The 9664-nt window shown below is 44.5% G+C and overlaps 1 protein-coding gene across 1 annotated transcript; it reads left to right on the forward strand.

Annotated features, from left to right (window-relative positions):
• The first annotated feature begins 190 nt into the window (after positions 1–190).
• KIF20A (kinesin family member 20A) lies at positions 191–9440 on the forward strand. The gene is made up of 19 exons (XM_077768715.1): positions 191–296; positions 743–928; positions 2066–2155; positions 2258–2377; positions 2959–3097; positions 3213–3400; positions 3478–3607; positions 3789–3983; positions 4091–4202; positions 4309–4377; positions 4808–4951; positions 5090–5255; positions 5364–5528; positions 5627–5766; positions 6560–6662; positions 6965–7163; positions 7407–7498; positions 7663–7800; positions 8892–9440. The coding sequence occupies exons 2-19, from the start codon at positions 764–766 to the stop codon at positions 9207–9209; spliced, it is 2673 nt and encodes an 890-aa protein (XP_077624841.1). The 5' UTR covers positions 191–296; positions 743–763; the 3' UTR covers positions 9210–9440.
• The last annotated feature ends 224 nt before the right edge of the window (positions 9441–9664 follow it).

Below are 9664 nucleotides of genomic sequence, written 5' to 3' on the forward strand. Positions count from 1 at the left end.
CTGTCCCAAATCCAAACTCCGACAGTTGGTAACCCGGACCCGTATTACCACGGTAGAGGTCAGGACAGAATAAACGGTCTACGAGTCTCCGCCGCTTCCTTTCCTTGCGCTGATTGGCAGCGGTAGGCTTCGCTATCTGATTGGCCGAACGAACGCAATGCGTAATTTAAAACATTGTATCAGTAACAAAGGTGCGCCTCGTGGGTGGAGTTGTGCCCTCAGACCGCGAACGTCCAGGTTCGGCTGCAGGGTGTGAGTGAGCCGGTACCGGAGGGGGAACAAACGTCGCTTCTTTGGTGAGTTTGCGGGTCTCCTGGAGCCAGCGGCTGTACGAGCTCTTGCCCTCGCGGGATAGGCTTTCAGAAAGCGAACTGCCGCCATTCCTTTTTTTCTTTATATGTCTGTCCTGCCTTTGGGCCTGGGGGTGAGCTTGGAGCTGGAGCCTAAAGCTAGTTATACCACCTCCTCTACCGGTGATGAGGCACCCTAATTAGAGTGGGGCTTCTGCTTTTGGAGCGAGTTATCTGTTCATTCCTATTGATGGTCGGAAATGCCTGCTGGGTTACATGATTAAGCTCTCTTCATCCCCTTCCCTTCTGCTGGCATTTGAAGGGAAAGGGGAGTAAGAATTCAAGCAGCGAGAGGAAGATGTCGTGGGGCAAGGAAATTGTTTCTTACCTAGAATTTGCGGGCCTTGTGTCCTTTAAGGTTCTCCTCCCTACCCACTCTTGTCTCTTTGTAGACCTAAGCTGCCCCTGCTGTCATGTCGCAAGGGATCCTTTCTCCTCCAGCCGGCTTGCTGTCAGATGAGGAAGTTGTAGTCTCCCCCATGTTTGAGTCCACAGCTGCAGATTTAGGGTCTGTGGTACGCAAGGACCTGATATCAGACTGTTCTCTCATCTCCACCTCCCTGGAGGATAAGCAGCAGGTAAAGGAGTTGGACAGTGGCTTGGCAGCAGAAAGTGATATCCTCAGCCTACTAGTTGTCCATACAGAATTAGTTTGAGGGCAAAGACCAGCAATCTTGACGGTCTGGGAGATCACTTCAAAATTAAGGTCATGACAAGTAAAAAATGTAAATTTTTGTGTTCATAAGAAGAACCATTACTTACATTGCATAAATGAAACATTGTCAAGTGCATACTCTTAGTTAATCTGTGAAGTTCTCTCTACTTCACTGTGAGGAAGAGAGGATGTATTAAATAATTGACACAAGAGCGTACTGTCATTAAGTAAGGTTTTAATACCAACCGTAGCTCCCATTTATGAAGACTTTTTGCCAAACTGGTGTTTCTCAGCTGCAGCATTATTGACACTTGTGGCCAGATAATTTGTTACAGGGGGCTGTCTTGTACCTTGTAAGATGTTTAGCAGCATACCTGGCTTCTACCCACTAGATGTCACTAGCTCCTTCCCACTTGTGACAACCAAGGACCTTCCCCTGACAGACCTAAATGTCCATTGGCAGGGGAGATGGCTCTGGTTGAGATTAATTCTATTTAGAAGGCTCCTCTTTTATAGAGAAGGTTTCCTGAGAGCAGGAGCCTTGATAAAGTCCCTGACTACAGACTACCAGAGCCTATTGAAGTTTCTGGGCCACAGTAGACAGATCTCTACATATCTGTTAAATGAATGAGGTGGGTTCTATTATTAACCCCATTCTACAGATAAGGAAACAGGCAGAGAATCTAAAGAACCTGCTCAAGGTGTCATTGTTCTGAATGATGAAATTGGGACTCAAATTTAGGTGTGTCTGCCCCCAGGGTGCTTAACTAACTACTGTGTTTTGCCACAATAGCACATGTTGATTTTCATGCCAGTTAACCAGTTCTAATTCAAAAAGTCAATGTGGCAAACCAGGTTTCTAAGATACTAAAGATAGCAAAGAGTGATAAAGTAGTGAAAACACCCATGTGGATTAGAATGATTATGGAACTATAGAGTAGCTATACAGGGACATTTGAGGTGAAATGGGGGTAGTGGTAGCACGATTCTCTGGAACTATGGTATGTTTGCCCATCTGTTTGGAAGTAACTGCTGATTCCAGCCTGGAATTCTGCCACAGGTTCCATCTGAGGATAGTACAGAGAAGGTGAAAGTATACCTGAGGGTAAGGCCCTTGTTACCTTCAGAGTTGGAACGACAGGAAGATCAGGTGAGTTTCTGAGGAGGGAGGATTCAAGATGGAGTGATGCAGTACAGAAGGAGTTCCCAATATTGTTTCCTTCTATGACACCTGTTTTTCCCCCCTTCTCAGGATTGTGTCCGCATTGAAAATGTGGAGACCCTTGTTCTACAGGCACCCAAGGACTCCTTTGCCCAAAAGAGCAGTGAGCGGGGAATTGGACAAGCCACACATAGATTCACCTTCTCCCAGGTATGGAGGTACTGGTTTATGAGCAAGGGACCAACATGTAGGGGCAGCTTTATTCTCTCTTTAAAGGGAAGCTTTTTACCTGTGAGTTCCTTATATATGCAGTTCTACAATTTTGGGGACTCTTGTTATGTGCTAATCAGTGCATCAAGTACTTTATGTGCCGTAATTCCCAACATTTCTATTATTATTATTGTCCCTATTTACTTGATAAGGATATTATGGCTCAGTGAAGGTAATGTTGCTGAAGCCATGTAGCTAGTTGTTGGTAGCGTTAGGACTTGCACCTAGATCTTCCCATCCCCAAAGCGCACACTTGTGATCATTGTGTTACCCCATTGTGTGTGCAGTGTTAGACTTAGTGGCTAGTATTCCTTAAGTATTTGTTGATTTGGATTAAAGATGCACTGGAAGAGAGTGGTTTAGTCTTCAGTCTTTATAGAGCAGCTAGCAGCACTGTAGAAAGAAATTGTTTGAGTATTGTCCAGGACCAGTCACCCAGGAAGGGATGCTTCTGCTGCCTCTGCACAGGAGGCAAGTGGGAGATGAGGGATGGGTCTTTGAGAAATTGGGTCTGTCTGTAGATCTTTGGGCCAGAAGTGGGACAGGCATCCTTTTTCAACCTGACTGTGAAGGAGATGGTAAAGGATGTCCTCAAAGGGCAGAACTGGCTCATCTATACCTACGGAGTCACCAACTCAGGGAAAACCCACACAATTCAAGGTGAGTTAGTAGGCCTCACAGAATTATTGATTAGCCGATAATGGCGTTTTCTTTGCCTTTTGATGCTCTGAATTGGGGAACAGCACTTACCTGTCCATCTTTCATATGCTTCCAGGTACCATCAAGGATGGGGGAATCCTACCTCGATCCCTGGCTTTGATCTTCAGTAGCCTCCAAGGCCAACTTCATGCAACACCTGATCTAAAGCCAGTATTCTCCAATGAGGTTATCTGGCTAGACAGCAAGCAGATTCGACAGGAGGAAATAAAGAAATTGGCCCTGCTAAATGGAGGTCTCCAAGAGGTAAAGTGTTGGTGTTCACAGAGGTAGGACAAATCTCTGGAAAGTTTTGTGCTTATCTTTTCCCTGGATCCCTCCAGGAGGAGCTGTCCACCTCCTTGAAGAAGACTGTCTACATTGAAGGACGGATGGGTACCAGTAGCACCTTTGACAGTGGCATTGCTGGGCTCTCCTCCACCAGTCACATGACCAGCAGTAGCCAGCTGGATGGTATGTACCATGACTGGGCTCTGTGCCAAGTGACAGTAGAAAAACCTACTCCCTTGCTCCCAACAGCTGCCAGGGGTAAAGACCAGAGGTTGCAACCCGAGTTGCTCCTAAGGCCCCTGCGGGCCATAGGGGAGATGAATTACTCTAGGGTTGATGCCCTATACATGGGCTTCTTCCCCAGAAACGAGTCACCGATGGGCACAGCCAGACACTGCCCCTGTGAGTGTCCCTGCAGACATCCGCTTCTCCATCTGGATCTCCTTCTTTGAAATCTACAATGAACTGCTTTATGACCTGTTAGAACCACCTACCCAGCAGCGCAAGAGGCAGACTCTGCGGCTGTGTGAGGATCAGAATGGCAATCCGTATGTGAAAGGTATGGGAAAGTGGGAGGTGGGCAACAACCCTGAAATGGGACTTGGGAGAAAACGGGAAAAGTTAGGTGCTCCCATTTTATGTATTCTTTTCTCTTCTTTGCCTCAGATCTCAATTGGGTTCATGTTCAGGATGCTGAGGAGGCCTGGAAGCTGCTCAAAGTGGGTCGTAAAAACCAGAGCTTTGCCAGCACTCATCTGAATCAGAACTCTAGCCGCAGGTGAGTGGATATAAGAGTCAGCTTTTCACTCTGTTCTAGGAAACATTAGTCTTCCACGTGGTCATGAAAGATACACAGTAACTTTTCTTTGTTTCTTGATTTCCAGTCACAGCATCTTCTCAATTCGGATCCTGCACCTTCAAGGGGAAGGAGATATCATTCCCAAGATCAGTGAGTAAGTTTTTCCATTTAGAAATTTGGGCTTCAGGGTGCCTGGGTGGCTCGGTCAGTTGAGCATCCGACTTTGGCTCAAGTCATGATCTGTATTGGGCTTGCTGCTATCAGTCCAGAGTCCCCTTTGGATCCTTTGTCTCCCTCTCTCTCTGCCCTTCCTCCTCTTGCACGCTCTCTTGCTCTCTCAATAAATAAATCTTTAAAAAAAAAAAAAGAAATTTGGGCTTCTTGCTCATAAGTGGTATTGGAGGAGATAGGGCATAAAGGACGGCCTCAGGAATTACTTCTGCTAGAGTCTTGCTCTGCTTCCTTGGGTACAGAGATTCTTGGTGGATCCTCCCCTCCCCAGAACTATATGAAGGGCTGGAAAACTCCTAATATGTGAGGTCCATATGTCAGATCCTATTCAAGGATCCTATCCACTATTCAAGGTTGTCACTTTGTGATCTGGCTGGCTCAGAACGCTGCAAAGATCAGAAGAGTGGTGAGCGGCTGAAGGAAGCAGGAAACATTAATACTTCTTTGCATACCCTGGGCCGCTGTATTGCTGCCCTGCGCCAAAACCAGCAGAATCGGTAAGCTTCTGATTACAAGCCATGGGCTAGGATGGTCTGGAGTACTAGTTTGCTGAGAGACTTACTGGTCACCATTGGGGATGGTGCTGGGGTACCCCAAAGGCTGAAGTCTGCTCACGGCTCTGTTCTCCCTGCTAGGTCAAAGCAGAACCTGGTTCCCTTCCGTGACAGCAAGTTGACTCGAGTGTTCCAAGGCTTTTTCACAGGCCGAGGCCGCTCCTGCATGATTGTCAATGTGAATCCCTGTGCATCTACCTATGATGAGACCCTTCATGTGGCCAAGTTCTCAGCCATTGCCAGCCAGGTAACAAGTTGTAGGTGTGATGGTTGTGCTCTTTGGGCTGGTACCTTTATTTAAGGAATCTACTAGGGACTAGTTATGAATTCAGTTGATTTCCCACCCCACCCCTAGCTTGTGCATGCTCCACCTGTGCAACTGGGATTCCCATTGCTACATTCATTCATCAAGGAACACAGTCTACGGGCATCTCCCAGCTTAGAGACAGGAGTTAAGACAGATCCAGGCCTTGATGATGACACTGAAAATGAAGCTGACATCTCTATGTATGGCAAGGAGGTGAGAATGCAAAAAAGCTTTGGTGTAGAAGTTTGATGGCTACCTATTTTCCATGTTGCCTTCCATCTGATCACCTCTGCCTTGTGTGTTCTTCTTAGGAGCTCCTACAAGTAGTGGAAGCCATGAAAGCACTGCTTTGTAAAGAAAGACAAGAAAAGTTACAGCTGGAGATTCAGCTCCGTGATGAAATTTGCAATGAGATGGTGGAGCAGATGCAACAGCGCGAACAGTGGTGCAGGTACCAGCTGAGTGACAGCTCTTGGTCTGTCAACAGGACTAGAGGGTGGGAAATAGGAACTATCATAAATCTTGTGCCTCAAGATCTGTTTCCTAAGCTTACTTCTTAGAGTCTTCACCCACTTATCTTCTGTTTTTTTAAAAAGAGTATATTATTGAAGTATAAATGACATGCAGTGTTACATTAGTTTCGTATGTGCATCCATCTGGGGCACCTGGGTCGCTCAGTTGGTTAAGCAACTGACTCTTGATTTTGGCTCGTTATACTCTGACGGTTTGCAAGTTCCAGCAGAGAGCCTGGTTGACATTCTCTCTCTGTCTCCCTCTCTTTGTCCATCCCCCACTCATGTATCCATGCTTTCTCTCTCTCAAAATAAATTAAAAGAAAGTATAGTCACCATTGGCCAACCATGTTATTATATTTTTTACTGTATTCCCTATATAAGTGAAATCCTATGGTATTTTGTCTTTTATTCATTTTGAGAGAGAGAAAACATGAGTGGGGCAGAGTCAGAAGAGAGAGTGAGAATCCCGAGCAGGCTCCACACCAACAGTGCAGGGCTCAAACACAGTGAGATCACAACCTGAGCCACAGTCATGCTCAACCAACTGAGCCATTCAGGCGCCCCTCTGATTTCACTTAACAAAATACTTTTTTCGTTTCATCCATGTCACTGTAAAGGGCAAGGTTTCATTCTTCTTTATAGCCAAGTAATATTGTATTGTGTTTGAGTGTGCATGTGTGTGTATGTATATCACATCTTCCTCATCCATTTCTTTTGTCCTCTTGACAGTGAACATTTGGACACCCAAAAGGAACTATTAGAAGAAATGTATGAAGAGAAACTAAAGATCCTCAAGGAGTCACTGACAAGTTTTTACCAAGAAGAGCTTCAGGTGAGTTGTCCTGAACCAGCCCCAGCCAGCTACTGATTCCCATCACTAGGTTGCCTGAGGTAAATAGATTTTATAAACTCCGGTACAGCAGGAATACGTAACTCAAGTTTTTTCTAATGCCTTTAGTACTATATATGTGTCATTCTATGAATTAAGGATTTGGTTGGCCTAGAAAATGGTATAAGTGATAATAGGCTTTTGAGGCATAAGTGTCAGGGAAAGTTTTATTCACCATTCAATCATTTGTTCCTGCAGGAATTGTCTGACTGTGGACGAAATTGTGCTCTCTGCTTTCCTCTTAGGAACGGGATGAAAAAATTGAAGAGCTAGAAGCTCTTTTGCAGGAAGCCAAACAGCAGCCAATAGCCCATCAACAATCAGGGTCTGAATTATCCCTTCGGCGGTCACAAAGGTTGGCAGCTTCTGCCTCCAGCCAGCAGCTCCAGGAGGTTAAAGCTAAACTGGAACAGTGTAGAGCAGAGCTACGCTCTACCACTGAAGGTGAGGAAGGAGAGAGGTCACAAAGCATAAAAGTGGTTCAGAGAACTGTTCTTCAAACTTGGGCCTTCTAACTCCAAATCCAAGATAATTTCCTCAACTTGGACCTATAGTCCCCTAACCTTTCACTCTAGATTGCACATGGCCTTTCTGTGTTTTTTGCAACCTACTGTTAACTCAATTAAGAGGTTAGGTCCAAGGCTAGAAAGCCTACATTTTGAAGTTTCTCTTTTTTCCTTCTCTCAGAACTACAGAAGTATCAGAAAATGTTAGAACCTCCACCCTCAGCCAAGCCCTTCACCATTGATGTGGACAAGAAATTAGAGGAGGGACAAAAGGTAATTTATACCTTTCTCTGTTGCCAAGGCTCTTACATAAAGTAACTTCCAACCCAGCTTCTCTTCAAATGGCTATCCAGTTCCTCCAGATCATTATCCTGGTTTGTCTTGGCCAATGTGGTTCCTACTCTTGTTTTTTTTTCTTTTTTCTTTTTTCTTTTCAGAATATAAGACTGCTACGGACAGAGCTTCAGAAACTTGGTGAGTCTCTCCAGTCAGCAGAAAGAGCCTGTTGCCACAGCACTGGGGCAGGAAAGCTTCGACAAGCCTTGACCACTTGTGATGACATCTTAATCAAACAGGTAAGGACACCCTATATATTTCCGTCTCTCTCATCAGCCCACCCCAGAGTATATGTGAGAAAGAAGAATGAGGAGCAGAAGAAAAAGGCAGAGATTTGAGGGCTAATTTTAGAATGGAGTGAGTTTGTTTTCTTTACAAAATAAAAATAACCATTCACTAAGTACAAGGCACTATGCTATGTAATTTATAAGTATTTTGTCTGTTGTAACAATCTCACGAAAATAAACACTATCGTATCTCATTCAAAACGTGTAGACTTTAAGGGGTGTCTGGCTGGCTCAGTTAGTAGAGCATGAGACTCTTGATCTCGATTGAGGTCCTGAGTTTATGTTTAATGTTTTTTCTGAGAAAGAGAGAGTGCAAGCAGGGGAGGGGCAAAGACAGAAGACAGAATCTGAAGCAAGCTCCAGGCTCTAAGCTGTCAGCACAGAGCCCAGTGCAGGGATCAGACCCACAAACTGTGAGATCATGACCTCAGACAAAGTTGAATGCTAAACGGACTGAACCACCCAGGCACCCAAGTGGGTGTAGAGATTAGCAAAAATAAATAAACTTCAAGATACACAGCTTTTTTTTTTTATCTTAATTTCTTTTTTTTTTAATTAATTTTTATTTTTTTCTGAGAGAGAGAGAGAGAGAAGCAGCGTGAGCAGGGGAGGGTCACACAGAGAGGGAGACACAGAATCCGAAGCAGGCTCTAGGCTCTGAGCTAGCTGTCATCACAGAGCCCAACGTGGGGCCCGAACCCACGAACCGTGAGATCATGACCTGAGCCGAAGTCGGACGCTCAACTGACTGAACCCACCCAGGCACCCCAAGTGTATCTTAATTAGATACCATGCACTAAAGTTCTTGGAGGTTAAGTAAACTTATTCGACCTCATGCAGCCTCAGGTTAGAAAATGTCTTTCTCTTCAATGCTATGTGTTTGGGTTTTAAGGAAAATACCCCCTACTCAATTGTGAGTTCTGACTTAAAGAAGTAATCTTTTTAAAAACAGTTGTTAGTAATGGATAGCACTTACCTTGCCCTTTTGTTTCTGTAATAAACCAGACAGAATGCTTTTCTATAACTTTTTTCATCTTCCTTAGGATCAGACCCTGGCTGAGCTGCAGAATAACATGATGTTAGTGAAACTGGACCTTCGGAAGAAGGCAGCATGCATCGCAGAGCAGTATCATACTGTACTAAAACTCCAAGGTCAGGCTTCTACCAAAAAACGCCTTGGTGCCAACCAGGAAAATCAGCAACCAAATCAGCAGCCCCCAGGGAAGAAACCATTTCTTCGAAACTTACTTCCCAGAACACCCACATGCCAAAGTTCAACAGATTGTAGTCCTTATGCACGGATCCTGCGCTCACGGCGCTCCCCTTTACTCAAATCTGGGCCTTTTGGCAAAAAATACTAAGGCTGTGGGGAAGGAGAGCAGTCGTCACTCTGAGGCTGGTCAGCTCCTTGAGAAATAGGTCTCTTTTAAGCTTTACCATATACCTGGAACTGTATCCAGAATGCAATATACAGGTACTAGTTATTTTCCTCCCTTTTGTAATATAATCACCTATGTAATCTCATTGCTTTTTTACTTATATGGTTCTATGCACAAAATTATATTAAATAAACATTCACATTTTTGTTTGAATTCCAAATTTAACAAATTCATTAAAGCAGAACTTATAAAATGGGGAAAAAATTAAAAATTCAGGCCCCTTGGAACCTTGCATAGGAATGGCAGTAGAGATGTGTAACTAGAATACAGCTAAGAAAGCTTGGTAAGAAATGAATTCAAGGAACATTAGATACTCTAAACTTTTCTTAATAGAAAATGAAGTGTCAGACTTTAGGAGGTGATGGGTAACAAACTTG

The sequence above is a fragment of the Crocuta crocuta genome, unplaced genomic scaffold (assembly GCF_008692635.1).
Source record: "Crocuta crocuta isolate KB4526 unplaced genomic scaffold, BGI_CrCroc_1.0 scaffold64, whole genome shotgun sequence".
Lineage (NCBI taxonomy): Eukaryota > Metazoa > Chordata > Mammalia > Carnivora > Hyaenidae > Crocuta > Crocuta crocuta.